The sequence below is a fragment of the Eubalaena glacialis genome, chromosome 13 (assembly GCF_028564815.1).
Source record: "Eubalaena glacialis isolate mEubGla1 chromosome 13, mEubGla1.1.hap2.+ XY, whole genome shotgun sequence".
NCBI lineage: Eukaryota > Metazoa > Chordata > Mammalia > Artiodactyla > Balaenidae > Eubalaena > Eubalaena glacialis.
The window spans coordinates 39011267-39029732 of NC_083728.1; the positions used below are offsets into that span (position 1 = coordinate 39011267).

The 18466-nt window shown below is 40.6% G+C and overlaps 1 protein-coding gene across 7 annotated transcripts in view; it reads left to right on the top strand.

Annotated features, from left to right (window-relative positions):
* The first annotated feature begins 4286 nt into the window (after positions 1-4286).
* SHLD1 (shieldin complex subunit 1) overlaps positions 4287-18466 on the top strand; it is a 102430-nt gene continuing 88250 nt past the window's right edge. For 2 of the 7 annotated variants that reach the window (XM_061208477.1, XM_061208482.1), the window contains exons 1-2: positions 12379-12488; positions 14288-14469. In XM_061208477.1, coding sequence (XP_061064460.1) covers positions 12436-12488; positions 14288-14469 — 235 coding nt within the window. In that variant the 5' untranslated portion in view covers positions 12379-12435. Of the gene's footprint in view, positions 4344-12227; positions 12294-12378; positions 12489-14287; positions 14470-14564; positions 15351-18466 lie in introns of those variants that run through there. The other 5 variants (XM_061208479.1, XM_061208480.1, XR_009703205.1 and 2 more) reach the window with 5 other exon arrangements.

Below are 18466 nucleotides of genomic sequence, written 5' to 3' on the forward strand. Positions count from 1 at the left end.
CTTTCTGCTGAAATAGATTTGGCTAAAGTAGCTTGCTTAGCTAATGGCAGAAAAATCAACTATGAAATATAAGAGTTTCATAAAACTGTGACATAACTCAATTTATACAGTCATTATACAATCAATGGCAAAACAGCATTCCCTTTTGGCCCTTTGGAATGCAATAAACTGTTTTGCCATCTCTGCAGATTAAAGGTCCCAATTATTAACTATTTTGTTCTGATGATGACTTCAATTAGTTTTCATTTCTTGTGCACTGACCAAGTGAAAGTGGTATTACCAAAAAGGATGGTCTGAGGCATGCTATATGGCAAAGAAAGTCACTCCAGTCTTCAGAAATTGCTCCAGGAAATTGCTCCCATCAGAAAGATAAACCTTATCACAGAAAGGCCACAGGAGAATAAATGAGAATTAGTTTATAAGCAAACAAACTTGTTTTTCAGGGAAAGAGTGACAGTGGCAAAAGGGTCCAAGGGTTGTTTCACTGATAACAGGTCAGGAAGAAGTCATGTTTTTTACACTTCTTGGAGGATGTAAGGGTTGAGTGGGGTGGGGTGGGGTGAGGAATGGAGGAGACCTGGGAAGAGATTTATTTATTCCGGCATATAACACAAATTTCTTGAGTACTTACATGTGAGTCATTAGGCGGGGCTCTAGACTACAAGTATGAAATAGACATGGTACTTGCCCTCAAGGCACTTACAGTCTAGTGGGGGAAACCAAAAAGGCAAAGGAGTTTAGGATAATCAGGAGGAGTGTGAGCTTTCCTGGGAGGGACAACTAACTCATATTTGACAAGTCAGAGAAGGTTTCCTGGAAGAATTCCCTAAAGCTGAGATCAGAAGCATGGGAGAGACAGAAGAGGAGAGGAGATTGTTCCTAGGGAGGAAATTGTATGGGTAAGAAGCTCAGAGGTGAGAGAGAGCAAGTGTGGAGTATTTAAGGAAAAGAAAATGGTGCATAGGTGTAAGGTTGGGGGACAGTAATGGGAGATAAGGAGTAGGGGTCCTCTAAGCCTGGTTAAGAGTTTCAGGGAATTTCCTGGTCGTCCAGTGGTTAGGACTCCACCCTTCCATTGCAGGAGGCCTGCATTCAATCCCTAGTTAGGGAACTAAGATCCCACAAGCAACACAGTGTGGCCCCCCAAAAAAATATTTTAAAAAATAAAAAATAATTGAAAAAAAAAAAAGACGTTTGAGTTTCAGCCTGAGGGCAAGAGAATGGTATGATTACTCCCCCTTTAAAAAAGAGAACTCTGGGGAGTTCCCTTGTGGTCCAGTGGTTAGGGCTCAGCACTGAGCAGTGGGACCAAAAAAGAAAAAAAAAGAAGAGAAAGAGAACTCTGGCTTCAGGGGGAGATGGAAAGCTTTTGTCATCTAGGTGGTGAACAATGGTGAGCTGTACTCAGAAGGTTGCAGTGAGGATGGAGAGAATTAAGATCTAGTCAGTAGATCTTTAACAGAAAGAATCTGTAAGATGCTTTGATTACTGATGGATATGGGACATGCTGACAAAGGAAGAGAAAAAGTTTCTGTCTTTGGCAACTAAACGGTCTGACTCACTGAGACAGGAGATTTGGGGTGGGAGGGGAGTGTAAGCATATAGGGTAGGGGTTCCGCAGAGAACCAGGCATGGCTTTCTTGACATAAGAGAAGCCATTTTTGGCCTAAGCCAATTTTGTGATCTAAGCCTGGGCACAATGTTTGCCCTTGAATGAGTTTCAGTAATTAATGATCTTAAGGGAACAAAAGAATGCAGGAACAAATGACTATTATCAGGCAAGAGAAGTAACAATAACAAAGATAATAAATCTGTTGTAAAGACTCCCAGTTCTGTTTCAATGGTAAAAATTAGCCTGAAGCAATTTCTTGAGTTGTTTTGCCGAATTTAACCTCTACTCCCACCAGCACTCAACCACCAGATCAATTGGAACTTAAGGGATGAAGATATTGACATTTACTGACCTTCATGACTTCAATCAATGAAAGCTTGGACTCTGTCAACCTTTGCCCCAATTCTATGCTAATTCTCCTCTGCTCAGACCCCTCCATGAATATGCATGTACGCTTAGCTTTAAAATTCCCCAATTATGCTGTTCGGGGAGACACTGCTTTGGGAAAGATCCTGATGTTTTTCTTACTTGCTGCAAATAACAAACACTTCTTTCTTACAATTTTTGGCTGGGTTGTGTCTTTTGGCTCCACACCCACCAAGAGGAGAACCCAGTTTTCAGGCAACAAACAGGAGCAGGTTGATTGGGAGGTGGCGGAGGTTGGGATAAAGGCACTGGAGGATATGTTAACTTGAATCTCAGGAGGAGACTGGCTTAGAGGTTTAGGAATCATCTGCATGGGAGGGAAAAGAGAAGATGATTCAAGAACACGGAGAGAAGTCCACGTTGAAGAGAAAGAGTTTGTGAAGGTGATTTAGATGATTGAGAGGTGAAAGAGAAACATTGGAAGAAGGTGGTATCAGGGGAACTCAGGGACAAGGGCTTTCCAGAGGGAGGGAGTGATCAGCAATGTTCAATGCCATTGAGAACCAGGTGGTAGCATCAGACAAACTGACACTGAGAGACATTCTACAACATAACTGACCTGTACTCTTCAAAAACGTCAACGTCAAGAATACAAAGACAGAAACGGAGGTTAAAGGAGACTAAAGAGACATGAAAACTGAGAATGCAATGCATGATCCAGGATTTTCTTTTGTTTTATATATATATTTATTTATTTATTTATTTAAATTTATTTATTTTGGTGAGCCACGGGATCTTCATTGAAGCATGCGGGATCCTTTAGTTGCGGCATGCGGGTTCTAGTTCCCTGACCAGGGATCGAACCTGGGCTCCCTACATTGGGAGCATGGAGTCTTAACCACTGGACAACCAGGGAAGTCCTGTAGCAAGTCGTAATTTTTTTTGGGGGCCTCACCTCACAGAATGTGGGATCTTAGTTCCCCAACAAGTTGTTATTTTTAAAGTCAGTTTTAATGGTTGCATAATCAGATAATTAATTTCATTCAATTATATTTGAGTTTGTCATTCCTAAAACGGAAAGGAAAGTAACTTAATGTCATTCCAGGCTTTCTCTAATCACAAGCTATCATGCTACTTTGGAAGAGTGGTTTTTGTGAGATACACATGGAAAAAAGTGAAATCAAAATTATACACTGATTGGGACTTCCCTGGTGGTCCAGTGGCTAAGACTCTGCACTCCCAATGCAGGGGACCTGGGTTTGATCCCTGGTCGGGGAACTAGATCCCACATGCTGCAACTAAGACCCTGCACAGCAAATAAATAAATAAGTAAATATTAAAAAAAAAATTATACACTGATTATCAAAGCACAAAGCTGGAAGCAAAAGTGAAATTTACAGTCGCCTTGTTAGGTTTGTCTAAATATGAAGGAAAGTTCACAATTAGTTTTACTCTAATTATATCTTTAAGTTTGCCTTCAGAGATTTCCCTGGTGGCACAGTGGTTAAGAATCCATCTGCCAATGCAGGGGACACAGGCCCTGGTCCAGGAAGAGCCCACATGCCGTGGAGCAACAAAGCCCGTGCGCCACAACTACTGAAGCCCGCACTCCTAAAGCCCGTGCTCCACAACAAGAGAAGCCACCGTAGAGAGAAGCCTGCACACCGCAACAAAGAGTAGCCCCCACTCACTGCAACTTACTAGAGAAAGACCACGTACAGCAACGAAGACCCAAAGCAGCCAAAAATAAATAAATTTATTTAAAAAAATTTTTGCCTTCAAAAGGTCACTACATCAGTCAGCTTACTTGCCATAAGCTCAAAGTATCTGGCAGGTAGTTGGCCAAACCTCAGCTAGTGTAGGACTCCTGATTTATGGGGTTCTATCCCCATGTAGGCATCTATAGGAGGCTATGAGTGTACAGGACGTTTTCAAGAAGATGATGAAATGGAACAATAACCCTCATCTCTTTCGCGTGGTCCTGCAGTTCTGGCAGTTGTGTACAGCTACCTGAATGCAACATGTTGAAATATTAACATTCTCTTTGTTAATTTCACTCTACTTTTTATGTTTTTTAAAATGTAGACGTTCAAGTTGTTAAACGTTTAAAATATTTCTCCTGTTCCCTTTAGTGTCCACCAAGCACATTTATCAATAAACCTCTAGAAATTGCCCAAACCAGCCATTTGCGGAAAGCATTGTTGGCGGGGCCAATGCCCTCAGTCAAGATGGCCGTAACTGCCTTCCCTTGTTCTTTCCTGACCTCAGCAAAGATGGTTCCTGCGACTTCCTTTCAAACTCTGCTTTTCCGGTAACAAACATGGAGCCACCGCTTCCGGTTTGAGGCGGCTGCTGTTGCGGGGCGGTGAGTGTAATCGGGGCCTGGCGACTTTTATGGGCCAGTTTTCTCTGCGGACTCACGAGTGGATCGGATTGGGGGAAGGGAGGGGGTCTCCGCAAGGCATCAGGCCGTTCTCTCCTAATTGGGAAGTTACGGCTGCTTTCCCTGGCCTGCTTCCAAACCCCTCCTCCCCCACCACGGGCGGCCTCTGCAGCGAACGCCTTGGGGAAGCCCCAGAATTTGCGTGCAGTGTGTATAAATGAGCTTAGGTTCTTCTTTTTTAAAAAACAACTTTCTTGAGACATAATTGACATATTATAAAAATTTCCCATTTAAAGTGTAAAATTCAGTGGTTTTTCATATATCCCCAGAATTGTGCATCCATCACCACAATCTAATTTTAGAATATTTTCATCATCTCGAAGAAAAACCTTGTACCCATTAGCAGTCACTCTGTATTCACTATGGCCTCCCAGTCCTAGGCAATTGCTAGTCTACTTTTTTGTCTCTATAGATTTGTCAGTTTCCATATTTGATATAAATAGCAGCATATAGTATGTGGTCTTTCTTGACTAGCTTCTTTCACTAAGTATAATGTTTTAAAAGTTTGTTCTTGTTGTAGCATGTATCGGAACTTAATTCCTTTATTGCAGAAAAATATTCCTTGTATTCATACACCACATTTTGTTCATCCATTCATCAGTTGATGGACATTTGGATTGTTTCCACTTTTTGGCTCTTATGAATAAAGCTGCTGTGAACATCTGTGTACAGTTTGTGTGGACACATGTTTTTATTTCTCTTGAGCACATATACCTACGAGTGGGATCGCCTGATCCAAGTGTAACTCTAACCATTTGAGGAACTGCTAAACTGTTTTCCAAAGTACTTGAGCCATTTTACCTTTTTGTATGTGGATATCCAGCTGTCTTAGCGTTGAAAAGACTATCCTTGCCCTGCGGAATTGTCTTGGCATCCTGGGGAACTTCAGTTGATAACTGTAAGATTTTACTTCTGGACTCTCAATTTTATTCCACTGACTGTTTTTATTCCAATACTACACAGTCTTGATTACTGCAGCTTGTAATTGGTTTTGAAATCAGAAAGTATGAGTACTCCAAATTTGTGTTCTTTGTTTTCAAGATTGGTTTGGCTTTATGGGCCCCTTGCATTTCCATATGTACTTTTAAACAGTTTTGTCAATGTCTGCAAATTTAAAAAAAAAACAACTGAGATTTTGTAAGAACCGTATTGATCCGTACATCAATTTGGGCAATATTGCCATTTTAAAATAGTAAGTGTTCAATTCCATGAACATAGGATGTCTTTCCATTCATTTAGAGCTTTAGTTTCTTTCAACATTTTAAAATAGTTCTCAGTGTACATGACTTACATATTTTTCATTATGTGTACCTAAGTATTTTATTCTTTTTGATGCTGTTGTAAATGAAATTACATTCTTTTTTAAAAAATTTATTTATTTTATTTATTTTTGGCTGTGTTGGGTCTTCATTGCTGCACGTGGGCTTTCTCTAGTTGCAGCGAGCGAGGGCTACTCTTTGTTGCTGTGCACGGGCTTCTCACTGCGGTACCTTCTCTTGTTGCGGAGCATGGGCTCTAGGCACGTGGGCTTCAGTAGTTGCGGCACATGAGCTCTGTAATTGTGGCTTGCGGGCTCTAGAGCGAAAGCTCGGTAGTTGTGGTGCATGGACTTAGTTACTCCGCGGCATGTGGGATCTTCCAGACCAGGGCTTGAACCCCATGTTCCCTGCATTGGCAGGCAGATTCTTAACCACTGTGCCACGAAGGAAGTCCAAAATTATATTCTTAATTTCATTTTTAGGTTGTTTATTGCTAGTGTATATAAATACAAATGATTTTTTCTGTATTGATCTTGTATCCTGCAACCTTGTTTAACTTTAATTATTCTAGTAGCTTTTTTTTAAGTGGATTCATTGGGACTTTCTATACACAAGATCATGTCTTCTAACAGAAATAGTTTTACCTCTCTCTTTCCAATTTGGAAGCCTTTTATTTCATTTTCTTGCCTGATTGTACAGCTAAAGGTTTTAGCTCCAGTACAATGTTGTATAGAATTGATGAGAGCAGTTAATATTAAATTGTTCCTGAGCTTAAGGGGAAAGCATTCAGTCTTTCACCATGAAGTACGATGCTAGCTATGGGTTTTTCAAAAATGCCCTTTATCAGATTGAGGAAGTTCCCTTCTATTCCGAGTTTGTTGAGTGTTTTGATCATGAATGGGTATTTGACTTTGTCAGATGATTGTGTGTGTGTGTGTGTATCTGTTGTGGTTTCTGTCCCTTATCCTAATATAGTGTATTACATTGATTGATTTTCAGATGTTAAAGCAACTTTGCATTTCTGGGATAAGTTCTGCTTGGTCAGGGAGTGTAATCCTTTTTATATGTTGCTCGGTTCATTTTGCTAGTATTTGGTCAAGGATTTTTGTGTCTGTATTCATAATACTGGTCTAGTTTTCTTGTGATGTCTCTGTCTAGTTTTGGTGTGAGGATAACAGTGGGCTCATTGAGTAAACTGGGAAGTGTTCCCTCTTCCATTTTTTAGAATAGTTATCCACGAGAGGGAAGGACAGGTGCAGCGGGAAGAAGCAAGGCTTATTGGAAAACCTGATGGAAAGAAAGCAGTGGGGTCAGAGGTTGGGGGAACTAGGCTAGAAGTTTCTGGGTGGTAATTAATGTTTCAGAGGAGAAAAGAAGAGGAGAAAGCCTTGGAATAATCCTTGAGGAAGTCCAATTGGAGATGGAAGATGAGCCACAGAGCAGGCAGGAAGGAACAGGCAGAGATGGGAGGTCAGCTGGGTGAATGGCTTCCTGAAAAATAAAGAAAGAATGTCAGAAGAAGGAATTTCTAGTAGTTATGGTGGAGTGACTGAGGTGGTAGGGATGAGAAAATGAGCCAATTCTAGACTCTTGAGAAGTCTGTGGAAGTGAGAGGAGATTGGCTGTGAGGCAGGCAGGTGTCAAAGGTTTTCTTTTTGCTTTTCTTTCTTGACAGTTTTCATATTGATATAATTTTATACCTTCAAAAATTTGCAAGACTAGTACAAGGAACTCCCAAATAACATTTTCCAAATTCATCAATTGTCTATACTTGCCCCATTTACTTTATCATTCTCTCTCTCATATATATATATATATATATATATATATATATATATATATATATACACACACATACACACACTGCAGACATCATGTCTCCCTAACACTAAATATTTGAGTGGTATTTCCAAAGAATAAGGATATTCTTTTACACACAGGTTTGATTGAAAATGGGAGTGATTTGGGCCTGTTGAAAAGCGTAAGTGAAGGTCCAGTGGAACAGAAGCCAGAGAAGGGATTATCGTCTCCGAAGGCTTCTGGAAAGGTCCAGAGAGTGGAATCTAAAGCCCAGGTGGAGTGGTTGGCCTTTGCCACACAAGGGACAGCTCCCTGTTTTACGGAGAGGTAAAGCAGTGTGCAGACGTGGGAGCCTTTGTTATGTTGATAGAGCTGAAGAATTTCCTCTCTGCTGGCTTCAGTTTCCCTTGTCAATTAGGAAGTGAGATGATATGCTGAAAAGAGGAGGAAGGTGTGTGAGTGATGGAGAGGGTCTGAGTTGAAGAAAAGTGGAGAAAATATGAAAGAGTCAAGGAGGGGGTTGAGAGGAAGTTATGAGATAAACATCTCAGGATTCATTTAGCCAGATAGCCCATTCCAGGTGGGTGCTCAGACACTTAGAGTGAGCCAGTCTGCCCTGACCTGTTTGATGACTCTCACGTCTAGCACACAGAAAATAGGGAGATAGTTGAGGTCGTCTAGGCTGGATTTTGCCAAAGGAGTGTGATGAAAAGACAGAATGGGCAGGGCAGGGAAGTTCAGGGTATTAACAAGACTGTGAACCATAGAATCTACTGGAAAAGAATGAAAGAAGCAAGATGGCTATAGGATGGGAAGTAGAGGGGCAAATGGGCTGGTGGTTGGCTGGGAAGAGAGGAGCCTGTGATTTGTTTTTTAATTATTACTATTTTACTTATTTGAGCTAGCCATCATGAGCACAGAGACTGTACTAAGTATCTTACATGCATTAATTTTATATAATCCTTATGACAACCCTATGAGGTAAGCATAGTAATCAAGCCATTTTTATAGATGAGGAAATTGAGGTTAAGTGACTTGCCCAAGGTGACAGCTAAAAAGTGAGAGCAGTCTCTCCAACTCCAGAGCCCCTGCACATCTCTGGACATTTTTGCAGAGCTTCTTAGCTGTGTTCCTTGCTTCACGTTTACGCTCCTCTCATTTGTGTTTCACTCAGCTGACAGAGTGAACCTTTGAAGATGCAGATTGATTATATCATACACATCCCCTCAGAAGCTTTCATTATATCAATTTTTAAATGGAAATATGTATAAAAATAAGTGAATTGATGGATGAATAGAGAGTTGGATAGCTGGTTATCTGATAAAGAAAATCATAGTAAAATGTTAATTATGAAATCTAGGAAAAGGCCATATGTGACAAGCCCACAGCTAAGATTAGGAACAAGGCAGTGATGCCACTTTTGCCACTTCTATTTAACATAGTACTGGAAGTTCTAGCCAGAACAGTTAGGCAAGAAAAAGAAGTAAAAGGCATCTCTATTGGAAAGGAAGAAGTAAAACTGTCACTGTTTGCAGATGACATGATATTATATATGGAAAACCCTAAAGACTCCATCAACAAACTGTTAGAACTAATAAACAAATTCAGCAAAGTTGCAAGATACAAAATCAACACACAAAAGTTGGTTGCATAATGAACTATCAGAGAAATTAAGAATACAGTCCCATTTACAACTGCATCAAAAATAATAAAATACCTAGGAATAAGTTTTTTCTTTTTCTTTTTAAAAGTTTTTTGTTTTTACCTAGGAATAAATTTAACCAAGAAGGTGAAAGACCTGTACAGTGAAAACTACAAGACATTAATGAAAGAAATTGAAGAAGACACAAATAAATGGAAAGATATTCTGTGCTCATGGATTGGAAGAATTAATATTACAATGTCCATGCTACCCCAAACAATATACAGATTCAATGCAATACCTATCAAAATCCCAATGACATTTTTCACAGTAATAAAACAAACAAAAAAAATACAAAAATTTTGGAACTATGAAAGATTCCGAATAGCCACAGCAATCTTGAGAAAGAACAAAGCTGCAGGCGTCATGCGCCCTTATTTCAAACTATATTACAAAGCTATAATAATTAAAACAGTTTGGTATTGGCATAAAAACAGACACATAAATCAGTGGAACAGGATAGAGAGCTCAGAAATAAACCTATGCATATATCAATTAATTTATGAGAAAGGAGACAAGAATGTCCAATGGGGAAAGGACAGTCTCTTCAATAAATAGTGCTAGGAAAATTGACAGCACATGCAAAGGAATGAAATTGGACCACCATACACAAAAATTAACTCAAAATAGATTAAATACTTGAGTTTGAGACCTAAAACTGTAAAAATCCTAGAAGAAAATAGAGGTGATAAAGTCCTTGACATAGGTCTTTTTTTTTTTTTTTTAATTATTTATTTATTTATTTTTGGCTGCGTTGGGTCTTCGTTGCTTCTTGCGGGCTTTCTCTAGTTGGGGTGAGTGGGGGCTACTCTTCGTTGTGGTGCGCCAGCTTCTCATTGTGGTGGCTTCTCTTGTTGCGGAGCACGGGTTCTAGGCACAGGGGCTTCAGTAGTTGTGGCTCGCAGGCTCTAGAGCGCAGGCTCAGTAGTTGTGGCACACAGGGCTTAGTTGCTCTGCGGCATGTGGGATCTTCCCGGACCAGGGCTCGAACCCGTGTCCCCTGTATTGGCAGGTGGATTCTTAACCACTGTGCCACCAGGGAAGTCCCTTCGACATAGGTCTTGATGATGATTTTTTGAATCTGACACCAAAACCAAAAGCGACAAAAGCAAAAATAAACAGGTGGGACTATATTAAACTAAAAATCTTTTGCACAGCAAAGGAAACCATCAACAAATGAAAAGGCAACCTACTGAATGGGAGAAAGTATTTGCAAATCATATATCTGATAAGGGGCTAATATCTAAAATATATAAAGAACCCATACAACTCAATAGCAAAAAAACAACCATTCCAATTAAAAAATGGGTAGAAGATATGAATAGACATTTTTTCCCAAGAAGAAATATGGATGGCCAACAGGTACATGAAAAGATGCTCTACATCATTAATCATCAGGGAAATGCAAATCAGAACCACAATGAGATATCACCTCACACCTGTCAGAACGGCTAATATCAAAAAGACTGGTGGTCCAGTGGTTAAGACTCTGCGCTTCCAATGCAGCGGCGCAGGTTCGATCCCTGGTCAGGGAACTAGGATCCCACAGGCCGCAGAGTGTGGCCAATAAATAAATAAATAAATAGAGACTAGAAATAACAAGTGTTGGCATAGATATAGAGAAAATGGAAACCTCATGGCAATGTAAATTGGTGCCACTATAGAAAAGTGTGGAGGTTCCTCAAAAAGTTAAAAATAGAACTACCATATGATCCAGGAATTCCAATTTTGAGTATTTATCCAAAGAAAACAAGAACACTAATTAGAAAAGATATATGCACCCCCATGTTCATTGCAGCATTATTTATAATAGCCAAGATACAAAAACAACCTAAGGTTCCGTTGATGGATGAGTGAATAAGGAAGATGTGATATATATGTACAATGTAATATTATTCAGCCATTAAAAAAATGAAATCTTGCTATTTGCAACAACATGAATGGCCCTGAGAGCATTATAAGTGAAATGAGTCAGAGAAATACAAATACTTTATATTAAGCTTGTAGATACAGAGAGCAGATTGGTGGTTGTCAGAAGTGGCGGGGGGAGAGTGGTGGAAGAAATGGGTGAACTGTTTTTGGTTTTGTTTTGGTGTTTAAGTAAATTGAGTAAGAATAAAGAAATCTAGGCAGTAGCTATATGGATGGTCACTGTATTAAATTCTTTCCACTATCCTTTGTTTGAAATTTTTCATGTAAAATATTGGGAGGAAAGAGCCTTAATTGGAAAAAAAAAAAAAAAGTACGTGGTTCCCTGGCAGTCCAGTGGTTAGGACTTGGCACTTCACTGCCATGGCCTGGGTTCAGTCCCTGGTTGGGGAACTAAGATCCCGCAAGCCACATGGTGTGGCCAAAAAAAAGAAAAAGAAAAAAGTAAATGAAATTAAACTGCTTCTTATACATGGACCCTGACTGAGTTGTTTTTGTAGATTTGTAAGAATCTGTAGAGCAATGGCTGCTTTCTCTTGGTAAGCAGGTATTTATGTACTGAGAAACTTCTTGTGCCTGCAGTCACAAGGCATCCTATACTCCCAAGTATTGGAAAATAATATTTAGATTGTGTAATTAAAGCACCTTTAAGAGAAGAAAATAAGCACTTCTGGAGAAGGAAATTGAACCACATATCAAAAGTTTTGGGGCAAAGGATAATCATTGCATTCTACTTGGCCAGCCTAGGTAGTTTCAGATCATTAGAAGGGTCTCACCTGTCCCTATTATTTGATTTCTCCTGTACAAATTCATTGAGTCCCAAATAATGTTTTACATGCACAGGTACTTATTTTGTAATAAACAGGATTCTGCCTTTCAGTAGATTGTTTTTTCTTTTTTTGTTCAAATAACCAGTTTGGGATGTATTTGACATTTAATATAAGTGATTATAAAAGAAAAGATAGATATCACATCAAGGTGCTATTTGTTTTCAAAAAGGATTCCTTTTGTTCCATGTCATTAATAACGACTTCTGTTGCTGGCTGATTTCAAGGCACCTTTGTAGGCAAGCAGGATATGTGGCTGTCATTCATTAACCTGTTTGTTCCCTTCCAGAAACCTCCAGAGCAATGTTTGGTAAGATGAGGGCAGAAGGAGGAGCCACAGATGCCTGCAGCAGAGGTGTTTGCTGAAACTTCGGGCTTGGTTGGCTAATATAGCAATGTGCAAAGACAGGATGTTCTTGCTTCTTTGGGAATCTTGATCACCTCACTCCTTCCAGAAGCAATCAGCTAATGTCTTGTCTCACTGTCTGCCTGGGCGAATGTCCACAACAGCATGTGACTGGGTGTCCTCAAATGAGAAGGGTCTCGCCAGGTCTCTCTGTTGATTTGTTTTTATACCTCCTATCTTTGCTTGATCAGGTGGCAGTTTGGGCTGCAGTCGGGAGGCTCTGGAGTTGGGTTTATCCTAGGTTGGTACTTTCTAGACGGGTTTCCTTGGGCTAGTTACTCTACTTCTCCTGTGTTTGGGGCTGACTATCTGACTGTAAATGAGGGTAATAATAAGATTACCTGCTTCATAGGGCTGTTGCAGATGAAGCTCTTAGCACAACGCCTGGCAACCAAAAAGCACTTAATAAATGTTAACTACTCATATTATTATACTGTTCATGTTATTCTGAAATTGCTTCTGTCATTCAGACATAGATCTTTCAAGTTCTGACTATCATTTTAACAGCTGGATAATATCCCATAATTTGGAATACTGCCTCCTCCCAAACCTATCCTTCTGTCTGCTCTCACTCAGTTGATAACACAACCCTGTCACTGAAGCTACCGCTCTTTGTTGACTTCTGGTTCCTCTTTAGCCCTTTTATCCATTCAGTTATTAAGTTCGACTTATTTCTGTTCCTAAATATCTTGTTAGTCTGTCCCCTGCTCTTGGCTGCTAGTGCCCTGCCCTCATTCACATGCTCTTCCTCTCTCACTGGGACCACAACAGTTGTCTGAATTCCTGTCGCTCCTGAGATTGCCTGCTGTCCAGCTGCCAAATCTGCAGATCTGACCATGTGTCTCCTCTGCATGGTACATGGTGGCCTGTGGTAGTCACAGGGTGTGGTGTTGACCATAGTAAGATTTACTGATGACAACTTAAGAGGCAGAGAGTAACAGAGGGTCCAGGATCTCCCCAGGCCCATAATTATTTTACAGAGAGGTGGGCAGGGCTGGATGTACTGCAAAGAGCCCTCCAGCCGACAAGTAGACATCAACCAGGAGGGGTAAGGGACACCTAATTTTTAACAAGAAATGTCCAAAACTCTCAACACCTCTTGCCACTTGTGGTTGCCCAAGCTGGTTCCTCTGGGGTTCATACTGTCCCCTGGCCATGGCCTGCCCCACACTTGGGGACAGCCTCCTCCAGAAAGCCTACTGCCCCTCTCTGGGCACCTCTTCATCTTATCATGGTGTTAGCACTGTCTGTCTCTGTGTTTGGATCATCCCAACCTGAGCAACTCAAAGGAAATGTCTATCACATTCATCTTTGCATCCCTGGGGCCTGGCATGTTAACAGTTGTCTGAAGGCCACAGAAGAAGATGCAAATCACCTGTAATTTCACTACCCAGAAATTAAACCACTGAGTTAATTATCACTGGAATTAATTTGGGATATACCCTTCCAGACTTTTTTTTCTAGCTATAGGTCTGTATATTTCATACACACACATCCTACACACGATATTTTATAAAATCTGGATCAAACCCTACCTATAGTTTTTAAATCTTTTTCCATTTACTATATCATGGACAGTTTCCCATCTCATTAAATATTTGTGTAGTCCTTGGATTATAGTGCTGCACAGTATTTCATCCTTATCAGACATGCAGTTCACTTTCCAGCTGAAATGATTCATGGTTTCTTTCTGTGCCGAGAGTTATTTGTTTCTCATGATGAAGAAACATGGTAAACAAATACTGGGTCTAAAGCAAAGACAAGGAAGACCATTAATAACAGGAAAATAAAGCGAAGACAAGGAAGACTGTTAATAACAGGAAAGTAAATTATTTTGGTTCTACTGTTGTTTGGTCTTTAAGGTGCTTTAAGCCGTGGCTGTAATGGAGGCTCCTCTTACACAATGCCTTCTTTATTGAATTGTTTTATGTTTTCCATGGCAGGACTATGGCAACTCAGGAAGCCACTCCAGGAAGCCAATCAGAGGAGAGCAATGCTTTGGACCTGCCATCAGCTTATGATGTAAGGGATTACGTGTTGCAGAGACCCAGCCAGGAGGCCAACAGTGAGGCTTTTAGTTCTGAGGAAGCCCTTTCTATTCCTTGCTCTTCTGATATGGATCCAGGTAAGAAGCACAGTTTAAAACAAACTAACATTGAACAAACAAAAAAATCCTGACATGTACCTATATGTGATAGTTTGTTTCTCTGTCTTCCAAAGGCAGATCTCTGAGGAATCATTCATTGTCTCGGGGAGAAAAACATCTTATCTAAGCAAAACTGTTGGGAGAGACTTCAAAGGACAGCCTCCCTGGTGGAACCAGGACAAGGAGCTGTTTCCTGGAGGCCTTTTTGTCTGAGTCCCTTTCTGATCTCCATCCAAATGCATTTAGAGGCAGGGAGCACTTGGTTCAATAGGGAGAGGGTAGAATTGTTTTTTTGTTTTGTTCTTTTAAAACTTCAGAAAATAGCCATGTGGGCCTGTTGTGTGTCATAGGGACCTTAGTGTTCCTCTTATGAAGTATACTCTGGATTTAGGTAACAACTTTTCTGTAAGTTTCCCTGACCGAATTGCCGAAAAGTCTGTTTTTTAAGTTTAATGATAATTCTCTGACATAGTTAGTGACCATCTCCGGTTGTAAAGCCCATCTCCTCCCTGTTTATTGCCTAATCCAGGCCTGTAGGTCCACATATTCAAAGCTTTGCCACTTACTGGTTGTGTGACTCAGGTCATATTTCTTAACCCCTCTGAGTTCCAGAATCATCTATCTACAAAATGGGGATCAAAATGCTTGCTTCATGGAGTAGGTTTAACTCAGGGAACAGTGCAGGGACACATCATAGTGTTTGCCATACATTGGTGCTCAGTCAATTGCTATTACAGTATTCTGGTGCTATTATTATTGTTGTTGTTCCTAATATTAAGAAACCCAAATATATATTTTTAAAGAGCACGCAGGTACTAAGAAAATGTGGGCCTTAATGAAGATGAATTCAACATTGGCAGTAAGTAGCGTGTGTACCTGTCATTATCTTTAAGAAGTCTATGAAAAAAAAAATACTTTTAAACTCCCTGATGATTCTGTTCTGATTTTCTGGACATAGTAATCAGGATCAGTCAGATTCCTGTTTAATTTAGTTCCAGAGCAAGAATTAGATCATTTCTTATCCTTTTTCTTTCTAGGCTCAGAATCTTAGTTCATTTAACCTTTCCTCTTCCCCTTCCCATCCTGCTGCCTCTACATTACTTTCCATCCCAAAGAAAGCAACTGTTATTAATTTGAATTGAGTTGACCATTGAAATATTTATATTGGAGTATTTGTTTAAAATCTAGATATTTCATGAAAAAAGATTCTTTTGGAAGCCCTTATAAAGGTCTAAACATGGGAAGGAGCACTCAAATCCTGAGACAGCCGTTTTGCATGGCATGGGGAGTGGTGGTGCTGCATTTGACTGTCTAGTTTGAATTCTGGCTCTGCTTCTTTCTGTGGTTTGGCCTTGGGCAAGTCACTTGGCCTCCATATCTTGGTTCCTTCATTTGTAAAATGGAGATAGTAATGCCTACCTTGTCATGGGGCAGCCATAATGAGGGTCAAAGTGTATGAGGTGTAATGCCTGGCATGTGGTGGGCTTTGGAAATCCAGCTCTTCATGAGTTCAGTGCCTGGGCGCCTCAGCACACCACCATGCTGACCAGGCTCCATTTTTTTTTTTTTTTTTTTTTAATTGAGCTATAATTTATGTGCAATATTATATGTTACACGTGTACAACATAGTGATTCACAATTTTTAAAGGTTATACTCCATTCATAGTTATTATAAAATATTGGCTATATTCCCTGTGTTGTATAATATATCCTTGTAGCTTATTTATTTTGTACATAATAGTTTGTACCTCTTAATCCCCTACGCCATCTTGCCCCTCCCCCCTTCCTTCTCCCCACTGGTAACCACTAGTTTGTTCTCTATATCTGTGAGTCTGTTTCTTTTTTGTTATACTCACTAGTTTGTTTTATTTGTTTATCTATTTTTTAAAATTTATTTTATTTTATTTATTTATTTTTTAAAATTTTTGGCTGCGTTAGGTCTTAGTTGCAGCACACGGGATCTTCGTTGAGGCATGTGGGATCTTTCGTTGCAGCACTTGGGCTCTTTGTTGCAGTGCTTGGGCTCTTCATTGCGGCGCTTGGGCTTCTCTCTAGTTGCGGCCCGTGGGTTTCTCTCTAGTTGCGGTGCGTGAGCTTCTCTCTAGTTGTGGCGCACAGGCTCCAGAGCACGTGGGCTCTGTAGTTTGTGGTATGCAGGCTCTCTAGTTAAGGCACGCAAGCTCAGTAGTTGAGGCACGCGGGCTTAGTTGCCCTGTGGCGTCTTAGTTCCCCGTCCAGGTATCGAACCTGCGTCCCCTGCATTGGAAGGCGGATTCTTAACCACTGGACCACCAGGGAAGTCCCTAGTTTATTTTTTAGATTCTACATGTAAGTGGTCTGACTTCTTTAACTTAGCATAATACCCTCCAAGTCCTTCCATGTTGTTGCAAATGGCAAAATTTCATTCTTGTTTATGGCTGGGCAGTATTCCATTGTGCGTGTGTGTGTGTGTGTGTGTATATATATACATATATCACATCTTCTTTATCCATTCATCTGTTGATGGACACTTAGGTTGCTTCCATATCTTAGTAATTGTAAGTAATGCTGCTATGAATATTGGGGTGCACGTATCTTTTTTAATTAGTGATTTTGTTTTTTTCAGATAGGTACGCAGGAGTGGAATTTCTGAGTCACGTGGTAGTTCTCCTTTTAGTTTTCTGAGAAAACTCCATACTGTTTTCCACAGTGGCTGCACCAATTTACATTCCCATCAACAGTGTATGAGGGTTCCCTTTTCTCCACATCCTCATGACAAGATCCATTAAATTCATGACCTCCTACCTCAAGTGGAGCCTCCTTGCTGCCCATCCATCACACACTATTTTCCTAGCATGTTCATCCTCCTGCCCTCTTGGATGACTGTGTAGTATCTTCTTCTCTCTTTGCAAACCCCCATTACCTCCTTCAACCTCTCTCTCAGCTGATAATCTTGGTTTCCTGTTTAATCAAGAAAACAGAAGCACTCAAAAGAGAATGAGCACACACTCACACTTCACATCCATCAGCTTCCTTCCCTCCTGTTTCCGTGGGAGACCCATCCCTGCCTGTCCTTCTCTTCCTGTCTGCTTTCACCTACTCAAGGTTGTCACTTCTAGTAATCTTCTGCATCGTTGATCCCACTTCTACTGGTCATTCTCATGATCATACAAACATGCTTTAAAAGCTCCCATCTTAACAAAATGCCCACCCTAGACCCCAAATCCCCATCTAGTTACAGACTCATTCCTCTGTTCTCTTCTACAGAAAACCCTCAGAAGAGTCATCTACACCTGTTGTCCCCAGTTCATCTCCTCCCAGTTCCTCCTAAAACCCTCCAACCTGGCTTCTATCTCCATCACTCCATGGAAATAGCTCTTGTCAAGGTCATGACCTCCACATTGTTAAATCCAGTGGTCACTTCTCAAGCGTCCTCCTTCTTGATCTGTCAGCAGCATTGACTTTTTTCCTTCTTGAATTCTTTCTTCAGTGGGCTTTCTGGGAAGCAGCATCTTATGGTTTTTTTCTTACTTTTCTGTCTTATTTGTTCTCAGTCTTCTTTGCCTGATTCCTTCCTCTCCAGCCCCTTAGTGTTGGAGAGCCCAGGGCTGAGTCCTCAGCTCTCCTCTCTGTCATCACACCCTTCCCTGAGTGATCTTATCCAGTCTCGGGGCCTTAAATGCTCTCAGTACCCCGCTCAGTCCCAGATTTCTCTCTCTAGTTTGGATCTCTGGCTTGACATTTATACTATCTATGTATTTCACATCATCACTTAGATTTCTATTAGACTTCCTAAATTTGACATATCCTGAACCAAATTCCTGATTCCTCTACCCTCTCATATATGCATAGACACACCTGTTCTTTGAGGCTTTCTCATCTCAAAAAAATGCTTCCATCCTTCTGTTCACTTAGGCAGAAACCTGGGAGTCATCCTCAACTTCTTTCTTTCTCTTTAATCTCATATCCAGTCCATCAGCAAATCCTGTCAGCTCTC